The 17,011-nt window shown below is 40.1% G+C and overlaps 1 protein-coding gene across 6 annotated transcripts in view; it reads left to right on the top strand.

Moving 5' to 3' along the window:
• The window catches only part of LOC147016498 (interferon-induced very large GTPase 1-like), a 55,479-nt gene extending 48,353 nt beyond the window's left edge, over positions 1-7,126 (top strand). For all 6 annotated transcript variants that reach the window (XM_085845200.1, XM_085845203.1, XM_085845205.1 and 3 more), the window contains one exon: positions 1,582-7,126. In XM_085845200.1, coding sequence (XP_085701326.1) covers positions 1,582-6,346 — 4,765 coding nt within the window. In that variant the 3' untranslated portion in view covers positions 6,347-7,126. The remainder of the gene's footprint in view (positions 1-1,581) is intronic.
• The last annotated feature ends 9,885 nt before the right edge of the window (positions 7,127-17,011 follow it).

Genomic DNA, 17,011 nt, shown 5'->3' with positions numbered 1-17,011 from the left:
AGGTCACTTTGTCGCAAATCAGGGGAGTCGACAAAACCCTTATTTTTTGAGTAATTTTGATCGGATCGTCTTCATACTTCATGGGAATATAGTTCATGGTCTGGCGCTCAGCTGATTAATTTTTGGTGGCGATTGGCCTTGACCTTCATATGTTTTTTTTGTCGGTAATCACGTATAAATCACTCTGCTGAGCACAGTTCTCCTCTTCTTCTTTCGGCTGCTCCTGTTAGGGGTCGCCACAGCGGATCATCCGTATGATCCGCATAGTGATTTGGCACATGTTTTACGCCGGATTCCCTTCCTGACGCAACCCTGGTCGCCTCTTACGACACAGGGATATGGTACACCTATTTTAACCGGGGTATACACCGGCCCAGTATACTGGTACTCATTTTGCCAACCTCAGAAGGATGACAGGCTGAGTCAACCCCCTGGTGTATTAATTCAGTGGCCCAACGGGGCTTGAACTCAGGACCTTTTGGATCCCAAGCCACTGCCCTAACCACTGTGCCAACACTAGGCTCTCTGCAGAGCACAGTTATCATTGGAAATTTTTGTAACTTCGCATATCAGAGTCCTATAGAGGTCCCTTTCAGCGCATAAAAATTTTGAAGGTCAAGGTCAAAGGTCTAGGTCACTGTCGCAAATCAGGAGAGTCGACGAAACCCTTATTTTTTGAGTAATTTTGATCGGATCGTCTTCAAACTTCATGGGAATATAGTTCATGGTCTGGCGCTCAACTGATTAATTTTTGGTGGCGATTGGCCTTGACCTTCATGGTTAGCATCTGAGGTCAAACATATTTGACCCCAACGTCAAATTTTCAAGTTTTAGGAACCATATCGTGTAGTACCTCAAATTGAACACCTCGATGAGTGCTTTCTTGATATGTCAAGCTTGAGACATTATGACGTCATTTGGTGACGTTATGAGGCAAACGCATATTTTTCATGGTTACTCTAGAACGATTTTCATCGGAATCTCTCGTAGGCAGATATTCCTCAAGGAGTCGCTCCTGGTGGATAGCAGCTCTGTTCACCTCAGTGTGACCTTAAAGAAGTCACACATGCTCACCTTTTGGCAAGATACGGGTCACCCTGCGGGTGACATTGGTTTATTAATTTTCTTGCCAAGTCCATCCAACTATTGTCATGGTAATCTACTCTCAGTTTAGGGGCATTTCCCCTCCATTACTTTCTCGGGCCTCGGTCCTGGAAAGAAGAAAATGAAACGAGGAAATAAAATTTGACATGAATATGTCAATGGGTATATATCCTTCCATGTTAGAGGTGAATCCACGAACGTTTGATCTCATTTAAAGGTGAAATTGAAAATTAAAAGTTATGAGAGAGAGATGACATCAGATGCTTCTAAATCGAGTTGGAGTTAGGGCACATGACTTGTTGAATCAGATCATCCTTGTGTTACAGTCCATAGTTGTGCTGAGTTTGTTTGAAATCTCTTCAGTCGTTCACCAGTTATCATGTAACAACATGATTAAATGGCACATGACTGTCTTTGTTGTTGCATTTATCTCTACAAAATCACAATCCTGGATAATCTATTTTGTTTGCATTGCAGGCCCCACAATGAGAAGAACAAGTTTCCTGGTGAAGATTTCCTGGAGAAACTTTCACTGAAAGATTGTTTGCACAAAAAACTCTCCATTTGTGAATTCACAACAATCAAGTCGATGAAGGAAGAAAATCCACAAAAACTGGAAGATCTTCCATTATACTTTTTGAACAAATTGCTGATGAACAACTCAAAAGCCAGAAAAACAACTTTTCAGAAATCAAACAAAGGGGAAAGTTGTGCTTCCTCTGAATGCCTCGATTTTGATGATTTTGTTTCCTTAGAAGAAGAAATCGCTGAGATAGCAGTGAACCCCTTGGATGTGATCAACGCTGTGTTCCTGTGTTCGGATCCTTTTCTCCAGCAGGAGCTGCTCAGGAAGATGTCCATGTGCCAGTTTGCTCTCCCTTTTGTTATTCCCGATGTAATCAACCAAAAACACATTCTACTTCTCCACGGATTACGATCAATCACCAAAGAATGGCGACAACATTCAGGTCCAGGAAAAGGATTCATCGAGGACTGCATGGCAGTTCATTCTTTAACAATCATCTCCTTCGTTCGACTCGGTCAGTGCAGCTTATCAAAGTCAAAAACCATCAATGAGGCTCTCACTGATGGAAATCATGACATATTCCTTCATCGTGACATAGATGGTGGAAATTGTCCCCGAAAAATATCGGAGGGTATGATTGAGGTATCTTGGTACCTCCCACGTGGTAAGTACACTGACCACTTCCCTGAACCATTTACAGTGATGAACATGCGTGGTGACGTCACAGAACAACCACACAGCCACATTCAGTTCCTCACCCAAGTCTCAACTGCAGTATTTTTCTTTGTTGAAAACATCACAGAAAAAGGGTACGATGTACTTTCCTCAACATGTTCACCAGAGAAAGGAACGCACGTTATCATCAAGATGGTGGAACAAGGCTCTGAAAATACCCAGCGTTTTATACGAAAACTCTGGAATGAAGGGAAGATAAATGAAGATTGCACATTGATTTTGAAGTCAAACATGAACAATGCAGAATTACTTGGGAAGCTTCGAACCTTTATGAAGAAGGCTTTGTGTAAAGGGAAAATGTCCCTCGAACAAGTAGCAGAAGAGGCAAGAAAATGTTTCATCTGTATTGATGAAGATGATGATGACTCACGGAATGGAGACAAATCTGCACAAATAGTTTTGAATGAAATAAATGGAAAAACATCAGCAATGTGCAAGAAAGATCAGCTTTACCTCCAAGGACGTTTTTGGGAAAAGTGGATAAAGTTGGACAAAGAACAAAGTCGACCAAAAGCATATCAACATCAAAAAGAGAATCTGGATACATATATTGATCATCTTGTGAAACAAAAGAGTAAAATACGCACCGATCAATACACAAAGGGCTTGTCGAGTCTCATGAAAGCATTTGTGGAAGAGTTTAAGGAACATTCTCACAATCATCTCTCAAGAGCATTCTTCCTTCAATCCATGAAACAAGGGCTGGAAGTGAAATGCAGGGAAACTATTCATCCTCTACGAGAGGAATACAAACGTTTGTATGAAGGATCTGAGCGTAAGAAGCTTGTACAATTGGATAAAACGATCTCTGAGAGTTCACTGGGACTTGAGCACCTTATCCGAGAAATGGCCCAAATGTATGAAGCTGCATCATCATTGAAGTGTACAGAAGAGTTTCGTGATTTTCCTCGACTTGCTGCCCAGATGTTGTTTGATGGATATCCTCTAGAACTCATTGATGGAGATGTTTCGGGGATTCCTTTGCTGTGGGTAAAAGCCGTACTTGAAGAATTGTCCTTTTTGATAAAGCCTGAAACAAGAATTCCAGTTGTGTCCGTGCTGGGGGTACAAAGCACCGGGAAGTCCACACTCCTCAACACCATGTTTGGTGTTCAGTTTGCAGTGAGCAGTGGTCGCTGTACCCGGGGAGCCTTCATGCAGCTTGTACGGGTCGAAGGTGAAGCAAACGAGAAATTGAAATGTGACTTCATCATGATTTTGGACACTGAGGGACTCAAAGCCCCAGAACTGGCAGATATTTGTGACAGTCATGAACATGACAATGAGTTGGCGACCCTTGTGATTGGCCTGAGTGATGTCACCATCATCAACTTAGCAATGGAAAATATGACAGAAATGAAGGATATTTTACAAATAGCAGTTCATGCTTTCCTCAGGATGAAAGAAGTGGGGAAAAAGCCAATTTGTCACTTTGTGCACCAAAACACGGGAACCGTTTCGGCTCATGACCAGAACATGAGAGACAAGAAACATCTCATTGATCTGTTAGATGCAATGACAGAGCAGGCCGCTAAAATGGAGAAAAAACATCCAACCTACTCCAAGTTTTCTGATGTACTGGATTATGATCCAAATCACAACAACTGGTACATCCCAGGCCTTTGGTACGGAAATCCCCCCATGGCTCCGGTGAACCCTGAGTACAGTGCACAGGTTCTTGAACTGAAACAGCACATTTTAGACCAGTTTGTGAAGAGAAACCCCATGACTGTGATAGAATTCAACACTTGGCTGGAAGAAATGTGGAAAGCGGTTAAAACAGAAAACTTCATTTTCAACTTCAGGAATAGTCTCGTTGCTGAAGCTTATAATGAGCTGTGCATGAATAACAACCAGTGGCAATGGAGCTTCAAGAGAAACATTTATTCGTTTGTTGAAAGAGAAGAAAATGAATTAAATAATGCAGACATGGACAATGTGGATGAATTGTTCCAACAACAAAAACATGACTTGAACATGGAAATTGTAAAAGAGAAAACGACAATAAAAGAAAAGCTGAATCATTACTTTGAGAATGATGATTGTGGTAAAAACACACATTTGGTGGAGAAATTCAAAAAGGAATTTGAAATTGGAATTGACTCACTTTGTGGGGAAGTGAATCGATCATCACTCCAAAAGTTGGAAATCGTGGTTGATGTCAGAAAAAAACAAAGAAAAACTGATGACATTAAAAAAAGCTATTTCTCAAAGATTGAAGGTGAGGTTAATGATCTTCTTAAAGCTTGTAAGAAAAGTCCAAACAACCAAGGAATGGAAGACGAAGAAGAGTTGAAAGAGAAATTTAGTGAAATGTGGGAAAACACACTGATGAATCTCGAGAGATTAGAAAATCCACAAAGAGTACCAATTAAAAATGAAATGGAACACAAACTGATTGGGCACATGCCAAACATCAAACCTGAAGATGCTCAACGTCTCCGGAAGAACTTGTGGAAACCAGAAAAAGAATTCACGACACAAGAATCCCATTTATGTTTGACAACATGGCAACGGGTAGGGAAAAACATTCTTGTTGCATCTCAACTTATGAAGCCAATATTCGGGAAAACACCTGAAGTATCCTTTCTGAAAGATTATGCTGATAGTATAATCACTGATTGTGATCAACATGTCTCAATCATCATCAATCAGAGGAAATGTTACTCTGACATATACTGTGATGAACTACTACAAAGAATCAGAGATTATTTGGAACGAGAATCAAAAATTATCAATTTCACCGACACATTCAGGGTGGATATCACAACGCACATCATCGCTCGTGCAGCAGAGAAATTTCAAAAAATGCAAGATGACTATTTTCACAACAACGATCCGTTTACCATCTTAAACAAACAAAAAAGCATGTATGAGAAACGGTTCCTGGATGTTTATTACACAAGAACCAAAAGTAAGGAACTCGCTGAAGAATTTTTCTCCTCATTTCTCAAACCAGCCATTGAGTCTTTAATGGACAATCGACTTGGTCCTGAAATAGTGACCAAGATGAAGGAAAGTTTTCTTTCTCATGAACTTTCTTCCCAAAAATACTTACACCTTGCTTTGCTTCTTGATTTGAAGGAAAAAGACAATGCACAAAGTTACTACAACTACTTTCGTGATTATAAAACCTATGCAACAAACTGGGTACAGAAGCAGGTTCTGAAGTTCTGTAACAGTAACAATAATGGTGAAACAAACCTGAACAACATCACATCAAACATCATGAAAGAGATTTTAAAAAGATTAATGAACTCCATTTCCACAGCAGAACAAAAACCAAACACAGACATCAAGTGTTTCCTCTCAGAGGTTTGTGACTCGATGACAGATTTGATGGTTGTTGATCGAAGTACTTTTGGATCATATAATCTCTGTGATGAAAATGTTCAAAACTTTTCCAATGATCTGAAACTTGTTATTGAAGCCAAACACAAACAGAAAGAAATAGTTTCTCATTGTGAAGGTGATGCTGTGAACAAAATACTTTCTAAACTTCCCCTCCAACCCAATGAGCAACTCCTCAAGTCCATTGGGTTCTGTGGGAAGCAGTGTCCATTTTGTGGTGAACCCTGTGAGAGTGGTGGTCCTGAACACACGGAGCACCATTGTGAGCTTCACAAGCCAAGGGAATTAAACAGTTATCGTTTTCTTGAAACTGAGAAGCTTGTCTGTGAAGTGTGTACGACTGGTGTGGCAGGAAATTGCTCTTTCCGTAACCGTGATACCGATGGTCAATGGCACCCCTACAAGGATTATCGATCTGTAAACGATTACTACGCCTCGTGGACAATCCCAGCTGATACTACACTGGAAGCCTCATCCTACTGGAAGTGGGTCATGTGCAAGTTCAATGAGAAATTGGCTGAACTCTCAAAAGCCAAACCTGCAGATATTCCTGATTCCTGGAGGAAGATAACGTGGGAGGACGTGAAGAAGGATCTTGAGAAAAAGTACAACAAGAAAATCTTGAGTTAGTGCCGTTTTTTATGGATAAATAACCATCAGATGTGTGGAAGCTCACAATTCATTGAAACTCCATGAGCATTTTCACTAATTTGCTAAAACAATCAGGTGGGTTGGCAGGATGGCTCGACATCACAAACTCACTTCCAAGCTGTCTCGCCTGGGTTTGAATCCCAACCCAGCTATAAACTGTCATCCCGGTGTTTCACATACAAGGTGATTCATCAGTTTGTGTGCCGTTTCGCGGGTGAACATTAAACTGGCGTCCCATCTGCTGACATTTATTAGTAGATGTTAAGTTTAAGATCCCATGGTGTCCTTCACGAAAAGTAGGTAAGCGATCTCCGGCACCCTGAATAAATTAAAAAATTTGGACTTGACTTGCTGTGTGAGAGTGGCGATCTGTCCAGGATTCTAACGTTGTAGCTAAGAACCTGCTTCAGCATCACCAACGCTCTATATTGAGCATGGTTCATGATAAAATGAATTCACTTTTGTGTTTTTGCCTTTTTGTTCTTACTTTTACCTCCTTACATGATTGGTTTTTGCTCTTGAATCGTTTTGCCACAAAAGGATGATTTGAAATTGATAAATGTGATGGAGAAACTTATCAGCAAAGTAACTGAAAACCCAGGAATTGTTTCAATAAGTAATTACAGAAATAACAATAATAATATGAGCACTGCTGTCAGCTCTCATCATCGTCATAATCATCATAATCATCATCATCAATCATCACCATTCTATAGTGTGTATGTATATATATGTATATATATATATATATATATATATATATATATATATATATATATATATATATATATGTATATATATATATATATATATATATATATATATATATATATATATATATATATATATATATATATATATATATATATATATATGGTACATATATGTCTCAATGTAACCAAAACTCCAAGGATTGCATTTTTAAAAAATTAAAATGAGTCCGTGACTTTTTGGGGGGAAATTTAAGCTGGATTCAATTGTAAAGATGTATGTGCACACCAAACAATTTAATTTGAGACTAATTATAAAATACAACTATCGCACGTTTAGTGCAAAATTGGGCAAATACTCTGCTAGTAATTATAACTGATAAATATAATGATTCTGGTAATTATCAAGTGAATAGATATCACCTTTACGAATGTTCTTAAATGCAAGGTGAATATTTTGGGACTTTGTTTCCAAATGGCAAAAATTGCAATGATGCTTTGTTTTGAAGAGGTACAGGAGCAGCATCATGATGTTATATTATGTCTCCAATTGTTTTACTTTTTAAAGTTTCTAATTTGAAACAAGATTATTGAGAGTTTCATTTTAAAATCCAGAACTTCATCAGAGTTTTCTCTTTTTTTATTGTAGGTATCATCTCGGTTGATGAGGATTAAAAATATGACAAAAGCTACAATGATGTATGTTAAAGAAAATTCTGATGAATGAGGATTATATGGATATTTGGTGATGTCAGTCATTTTCAATGAATTTAAAAAAATTATAGTTTGGACTTGTAAACTAGATTTATTGAAACCTTTCATGCTTGTAATATTGATTAGTTATTGTTTGATAAATGGATATTATCTCACTGTTATAATACAATGGATGGAATTGACAAACATTGATCAAAGTACACTAACCAAGGGAATCGAGGAGAAGCTGATGTTTCGGGCGTTAACCCTTCATCGGAGAACCACACTAACCTTCATGATTAATACCAGTTTTACTTTGTTATACAGCAATATTGTTGATGAAACAATAATAGTAGAAATGGTGGTGGGTGAACATACTTGCTTTTTCAATATATTTTCAATAAAGTCTCAGATTAATACCCACATCCCTGATTAATAAAGAAGATATTATAACGAAAATTGACTTTTTTGGGGTTGAGGGGTTAATTAGTTATATCATAATTTTCATGTTAGAGTACACTAGCACTACACTATGTGCATGTATGTACACTAGCACATTACCCAAAGGATGATGGCGTCACCCCCTACACAGTCACACACACACACACACACACACACACACACACACACACACACACACACACACACACACACACACACACACACACACACACACTTTTAGTGTGAGTAACTTACACATGCAATTAATTCTGACAACTCAACAAATAATACCTCTGGTGACTTCATCAGCAGAGGCATAAAAAGCTTCAGCGTCCCCCTCTTACCTCTGTCCTATCTATGCTCTCCTCACCCCCAACCCAATAGCCCCAACCTCTCCCTTCCAAAGCTGTTCCATCTTTACTCTCACCCTCCTCCTGCTCATAAAAGCAAATGGGCATTCCCGCATCAAAACAGTGGAATATATAACACTTTCTGCTCTCCTATCACAATTTTAAGATAAGAAAGTCAGAAATTGTCTGGGAATCCTGAGGTATCAATTTTGCAAACGCTGTGTGCACACGATAAACATTTCTCCTGTACGTCCATTCATCGTGTCAAACACCTCCATGCAGTACCATCCCCCCCCCCCGCCCCCACGGTTCTGCTCCCCTCATCCTGCCCCTTTTCAACTTCACCCTCCCCAAGCTTCCCACCACCCCCCACCCTCTCCTTGCTCCTTTCCACATCCCTTTGTCCTAGCAGCAGCTCCTCTCTGCTGATGGGGCAAAACACCGCAACGCCAAGGAACATCAAGAGCGATCCCTTTAATTCATCCACTCAAGCTACGAGCACCACCTTCTTCCTTTCCCGTCCACGTGATGACATCATGCTATCATCTGCAGCACACATGAAACAGTGTATTCGATATAATGTACAATGAGGCTGGACACCACATTCCCCTCTCTCCATAAATTATATATGGTATTACTCAAGAGTTACAATATCATAACAGTTCGATAAGAATGAACTTAATTACCTTCTACTACTCATGCAATCGCAGACACACAGTATCTTAAACAGTCACATAAATTGGAAAAGTATTGATGTCAGAATATCAATCTCCATCAGTATCGTACGTTATCTCTCATCCAAACAGGCTCACTCGGAACCCAAACAGGTTGATCATTGTCATTTCTTGGCGGATCATTCTCGTGTTTTCAGAATCACACCATTCAACATCAGAACCTTTCTGTTTGGGAAAAGGAGTAGAATCGAGCTCATCTCTGAACGTTCCATGTTTTACCATCTTTGGTCGCATAAGTATTCAAACCGAGTTGAGCACTTATTCGAACAGGACTTGAGAATTTGCTCTCACCTGTCAGAACATGTCCTGTTTTTTTTTTAAACTCTTACGACATCGCCCACCTTGAATACCATACTTTTAACACCTCTACGCTCATCTTCATCAGCTTTGCTGGACTCGTTTCTTCTGAACTCTATTTTACACCGTCTCCTTTCCGCAAAAGGAAGGAGTCTTAGTTGTTCCAGCAATATCTAACGTGGTCTTCATGTGACGTCGGTGAAGTAATACAAATGGTTCAACACCGGTAGATATTTGTGGAGTTCACCTGTACACAGCAAGGATATTGCGTACAGAGTGAACCGCTGGTCGGTCGGTGTGACATTTTAGCAGTTTGCACAACCTCGTTTTATACCTTGTTAAATTTTTCCATTTCACCGTTCCCTTCATGGTGGAAGATGGCAGAATGTGAATATTTAATGCCTCTTTTTAGCAAAAAAGGTAGAAAACTGATAAGAATCAAATTGTGGTCCACGATCAGTGATGATCTCGTCTGGAAAACCTTCGACTAAAAACAGAGGTGAGAAACTCCGTGACAGTTTTAGTGGTGGTGGACTGAGTAAATGTAACGTCTGGCCATTTACTGTAGTTGTCATTAAGGGTGATTTAATGTTGTCATGGAAAACATGTGGTCCGACAATATCTAATCATAACTTTCTTCATGCAGTAGAAGGTAGAACTGGTTGCATCAGACCATTATGGCAAGTAGCAATCTTGTCGTTCATCTGACAAACATAGCTATTTTGAATGGCACATTGAACCTGGTTGTCCATTTTCAATCACCAATACGACTGTCTCAGTCATTGTTTTGTGCAAACAATGCCTTGATGTTCAGCATGTCCAATGTTAATCAGTCGGGTAGTAAGGGAATTGGGGGTAACAACTCACTCATCACGGAATATAACATCATTGTGAATTGATAATTCATCAGGAATGGGGAAGTAGGGTTTTGGACCAGGATGGCCAACCATTTTGAATGTACCGTTTCACTTGTACTTGAATGTCATCAGTGCTAACTACTTCGACTAACTCATCATGTGAAATACAAACGTCTTGCAACAAAACTTCACAGACATGGTCTACATCATTATCCACGTCAGTGCTGGGGTCAGCAGTATCGTCAGGAAAGAGATAAGGCATCGGCAACTTTATTCTGAGAGCTCGGCTTATACTGCATTTGGTAGTCATAGTGCAGTAATCATGCATTCCAGCATGCTATACACATAGGACTGTGACCTGAACGCAGAGATGAAAATAGGGTAACTCATGCCTGATGGTCAGTACGCAGTGTAAATTTTGTGCCCTAGAGATAAGCATGTCAGCATTCTACAGCCCAAACGTATGCGAGAGCTTCATGCTGTCTGACGGAATAGCGTTTCTCAATACCAGTCAATTTCCGAGATACACAGGCAGTAGTAACGTCAGCACAGTCACAGTTAATCTGTGTCATTATCACAATGATTCCGTAACCAGACATGTCAGTGGTAAGAATTCCGTCTCGAAAAGGGTCAAAAAGTCCTAACCCAGGGCTATGTGTGATGGCAACTTTCACGGCAGCGAAAGTGGTAGCACTTGAATCTGTCTACTTGAAAGGCACGATAGTTTGCGTATCGCTTATTGGTTGGACAAGCAAGGCAAAGTGAGGGACTAATTTTGTGTAAAAATATATTACTAAAACTCTCATCTTGTATATACGTATGTACGTATGTTCCCGAAATATAGCCAAAAATTTTACAGCCACCTTACTCAACATTCGCCTGCGGTGTGCAGTATCAAGTTTCGTTCAAATCGGGCAACGAAAAAATTATTAAAAAATAAATTCCCGATTCAGTCAAGTACTCTTCGGGATTATTTGGTCAATGCAAACAACCTCAGCAGTATAGTTCGCTGGAGCTATGCTTTTTTTTTCTTGAAATGATTAAATATAAAATATCAAACATTTAGTATCGACAAAGAACGATTTATTTTTAAGCATAAAATAAACATTGCCATTTTGATCTAATACTTCCGTGTTCATTAATAAATAAAACTAGCCGAAACCCCATCACAGACGGATTCCGTTCATTCAACCACCCTCACCAGCTCACCCACACTCGAGGGACATGGACTGGACAGGGCGTGCTTGCCCCCACCTAATCATCCCCCGCCCCTGCCCCATTCCCCCCTGCCCCCCACCCCCCGCCTTCAATTTGCTTACCTCCGCCCAAAAATTTAATTTCCCCGCCCCGCCTCTTCACTCCCCGCCCCCCGTCTCTTGACTCCGCGCCCCACTTGCCCCCGGGCCCCCACCCCTCTCCACCCCCTCACACTCAACCCCGCCTAATTCACCCCATCCCCCGCCCACTCATCCCCCGCCCCATTCCCCCCGTCTCCCACTTTCAATTTGCTTACCGCCACCCAAAAATTTGCTTACCTTGTCCCCCGCCTCTTCACTCCCTGCCCCCGTCTCTTCATCCCCTGCCCCAGCCTCTTCACTCCTCGCCCCCATCTCAACGAAAAGTGTTTATTCTGCTTCAGAGTTGAAAGTTGACTATTGCCACTATGTGCGATGCACTCTTACAGGTACGAAGTTTCTTTCAGTCCAGGTCACAGTACCGAGAAAAACGTGACGCGACCGCTAGGAGGAGCACGAAATTGGTCCTTCAGTATTAATATATAGATTGTGTTTAGAAGATTATGCACAATAATTTCTTCGACTTTCTTTTCTCCGTTTTTTTCACATTGACGTGCAATATCAAGTTTTGTTCAAATCGGGCAACGAAAAAATTTATTTAAAAAATGAATTCCCAATTCAGTCAAGTACTCTTCAGGAGAATTTGATCAATGCAAACAACCTCAGTGGTATAGTTCGCTGGAGCTATCTTTTTTATTTTGAAATGATTTTTTTTTATCAACCGCTGTCACAACGGGAACCCAACGGGTTCACGGGTCGTCTAGTACCAACTAAATATCTCACTTGTTCAGGGCTGCTTTGTGTAGCAGCATCAGCAATGCCATTAACCAGATTTGGATTCGGTTGGGCACCATTTTTACCCACAATTTGTCCGACCACTTCAATGTGGGGAATGCCAAATACGCACTTGGTATTCAATTTAATACCATAATTAGATAAGTGTCGGAGTATGGCTCGTAAGTTGGAATCATGCTCAGACTGTGTTTTGCCTGAGACAAATACATTGTCAAAGTAACAAATCACACCTGGAAGCAGTGCTGGATTTATGGTGGTGTTGGCCCCGATGCACATATGGGTGGTGGTGGCCTTTTCTGCCATGAAAGATGAAGTAAAGCAGTGGTTTTCGACCTTTTTCACTGATGGAACCCTAAACTCTCATATCTTATTCTGTGGCACCCCTATTCAATTATCTATTTGTATTGTTGCTTTAAAAACATTGCAGATTCCATGAGTTGAATTATTGGATAAAACACATAATTTCAGGAGTGTTTTTGTGGGCTTTTATTACGACCAATGGATTCCACATAAATTAATATTGGCAAAGTGTGCAATTAGCCTGTCAAAAAGATATCCTATCACTGTTACAACTTCCAAGCTGCATTTGATTTAATTTGAGTAATGGAACTATGAGGAACAAAATGAGACGCATTGCTCTATATATTCCTGCTATCAGATTCCACCACCACAGGAAGTAACTGGAAGGGCACTTGGTAGAGCGTATGCCTCCGCCACGCAATGCCTGATCCACGAGAACATATCGGGCCCAATACATTTTTGAGATATCGTGCTATATATAGTTTTTGGCCCATTATCTCAATGGTGAATAATCACTAAAAATTCCAGTAGCTGGATCCAGATTTGGATGTTAATTCAAATTTAATCAGCTTGTCCTTGTCACACACCCAACCTGTCCTCCAAATTTCATCCAAATCCATCCAAACTTTTTGAGATATCCTGCACACAAACAAACAGACAAACAGGTGTAAAAACAAAACCGCCTTCCACTTTCTGTGGTGGAGGTAATAATCCCTTGAACAAGTGAATGCGGACGATATTAGCGAAACAATTTCCAACTGGAAGAGCACTCAATGGAGCACATACCTCCACCATGTAATGCCTGCTCCACGAGAACATATTGGGCCCGATACATTTTTGAAATATCTAGCAATGCAGTACTATACCGTTTTGGGCACCATCTCTCAATGGTGAAGAATCACATTCAAATTAAATAATTCTGGTATTCAGATTCGGATCTGCACCAAAATTGAATCAATTCGTCCTTGCGACACACGCAACCTGTCCACCAAGTTTCATCCGAATCAGTGAACAACTTTTTGAGACATCGTGCTCTATATCATTTTTAGCCTGATCTCTCAATGGTGAAGAATCACTTTAAAAATTCTAGTCGTCGGATCGGGATCTTCAATAAAATCGAATCAGTTCGTCCGATTTATAAAATGTGTATATGGGTTAGTGTGATTTATACAATGTGTATATGGGTTAGTGTGATTTATACAATGTATAAATGCATTAGTGTGATTTATACAATGTGTATTTGGGTTAGTGTGATTTATATAATGTGTATGTGGGTTAGTGTGATTTATACAATGTGTATGTGGGTTAGTGTGATTTATACAATGTGTATATGGGTTAGTGTGATTTATACAATATATAAATGCATTAGTGTGATTTATACAATGTGTATATGGGTTAGCGTGATTTATACAATGTGTTTTGGAGTTAGTGTGATCAATGCAATGTGTATATGTGTTTGTGTGATATATAAATTGTGTGTATGAGTTTGTGTGATTTATAAAACTAGTGCGTGCCCGTACGTGCGTGGCCGTACATGCAAAAAAAAATAAAATAAAAAAATTCAAAAAAAACTTTCAAAACGCGTGCAAGAAACAACAACCACACAGGCCGTTCCTTCGCTCTCGCGTGCCCGTACGTGCATGGCCGTACAAGCATGGCCGTACGTGCAAAAAAACAACTTTCAAACAACCACACAGGCCGTTCCTTCGCTCTCCTAACCGACGACTGGATTGAGGCATTGTGTTTATCTCTAAAGCACTTAAGAAATCGAGAAATTATTAGAATACAGTCAGTCATCACTATCCGGAAGTCCGTACGTTGTAACGCGCAATAGGGAACACGGCTGAGAATCTCTTCCCCAACGGCCACGCCGACGCAGCAACATGTCCTGTCATTGGTAATTAAATGGCACCCTTTCCCCATCGGCCATGTCTACGCAGCAACGTGTCCTGTCATTGGTTTGGTAAATAAATGGCCGTAACTTGGGAACCGCTCGTCCGATTGATATCAAACCTTGAAAAGGCACATCCGCGGCTCCCCAGCAATATTCCTGGCAAGTTTCAATCAGATCGGACTGTCAATCGTGCAAAATAAAGAAATAAATAAATAATCATTAATTGTGACATCATTCGTGATGTCATATCACCGTGTCTTGTCATTGGTCGACAGACCGTAACAACCACACAGGCGTAACTTGGGAACTGCTCGTCCAATTGATATCAAACCTCGAAAAAGCACATCCGCGGGGCCCCGGCAATATTCCTGGCAAGTTTCAATCCGATCGGACCGGCGGTCGTCGAGAAATGGCGGTCACAGACACACACACACACACACACACACACACACACACACATTGCTGGAATTATAGGTCGATGTGTATATGGGATGGTGTGATTTATACAATGTGTATATGGGTTAGTGTGATTTATAAAATGCGTATATGGGTTAGTGTGATTTATAAAATGCGTATATGGGTTAGTGTGACTTATAAAATGCGTATATGGGTTAGTGTGATTTATTAAACTTGTACGTGCCCGTACGTGCGTGGTCGTACGTGAAAAAAATACAAAATAAAAAAATAAAAATAAAAATAAAAAAACTTTCAAACCGCTTGCTCGAAACAACAACTATACAGGCCGTTCCTTCGCTCTCACATGCCCGTACGTGCGTGCCCATACATGCGTGGCCGTACGTGCAAAACAAAAGAAGAAAAGAAGAAGAACAAATTGTGACATCAATCGTGCATGCCCGTACGTGCATAGCCATACGGCCGTGCAAAAAAAAAATGGGAACATCAATTGTGACGTCATAGCACCGTGTCCTGTCATTGGTTTGGTAAATAAATGGCCACAACTTGGGAAAGACTTGGGAAACAGCTGAAACGGATGAAGAAGAATGATATCAAACCTTGAAAAGGCACATACTCAGGACCCAATCGTCAATTATGACGTCGTACCAAACGAAGAAGAAGAATTGTGACGTCAATCGTGACATCATAGCACCGTGTCCTGTCATTGGTTTGGTAAATTAATGGCCATAACTTGGGTACCACTTGTCCGATTAATATCAAACCTTAAAAAGGCACATCCACAGAGCCCCAGCAATATGCCTGGCAAGTTTCCATGAGATCAGACCAGTGGTTGTCAAGAAACAGCTGTCGCAGACAGACACACAGACACACACACACAGAGATTGCTGGAATTATAGATGGATGTGTATATGGGTTAGTATGATTTATAGAATGTGTATATGGGTTAGTGTGATATATAAAATGTGTATATGGGTTAGTGTGATTTATAGAATGTGTATATGGGTTCGTGTGATATATAAAATGTGTATATGGGTTAGTGTGGTATATAAAATGTGTATTTGGGATAGTGTGATTTATAAAATGTGTATATGGGTTCGTGTGATTTATACAATGAGTATATGGGTTAGTGTGATATATAAAATGTGTATATGGCTTAGTGTGATTTATACAATGAGTATATGGGTTAGTGTGATATATAAAATGTGTATATGGCTTAGTGTGATTTATACAATGTGTATATGGGTTACTTTGATTTATAAAATGTGTATATGGGTTAGTGTGGTTTATAAAATGTGTATATGGCTTCGTGTGATTTATACAATGAGTATATGGGTTAGTGTGATATATAAAATGTGTATATGGCTTAGTGTGATTTATACAATGTGTATATGGGTTACTTTGATTTATAAAATGAGTATATGGGTTAGTGTGATATATAAAATGTGTATATGGCTTAGTGTGATTTATACAATGAGTATATGGGTTAGTGTGATATATAAAATGTGTATATGGCTTAGTGTGATTTATACAATGTGTATATGGGTTACTTTGATTTATAAAATGTGTATATGGGTTAGTGTGGTTTATAAAACGAGTGCGGGCCCGTAGCGGCATGCCTGTAGGTGCGTGCCAGTATGTGCAGCTTCGTGCCTGCAGTATCAGGTCCCCAGCATCAATTGTGACGTCATATCAAACGAAGAAGAAGAATTGTGACGCCCACTCTCTCTCCCCCCTCCTCTCTCCCCCCTCCTCTGCCCCCCTCCTCTGCCCCCCTCCTCTGTCTCCCCTCCTCTCTCCCTCCCCTTAATAATTAATTAATTAATAATTTATTTATTTAATTCTTCTTGCCCCCTCTCACCCC

Source organism: Eptatretus burgeri, chromosome 11, assembly GCF_056783735.1.
Source record: "Eptatretus burgeri isolate ZD-2024b chromosome 11, Ebu_testis_v1, whole genome shotgun sequence".
Lineage (NCBI taxonomy): Eukaryota > Metazoa > Chordata > Myxini > Myxiniformes > Myxinidae > Eptatretus > Eptatretus burgeri.
This window is presented reverse-complemented; position numbering and strand designations above follow the sequence as displayed.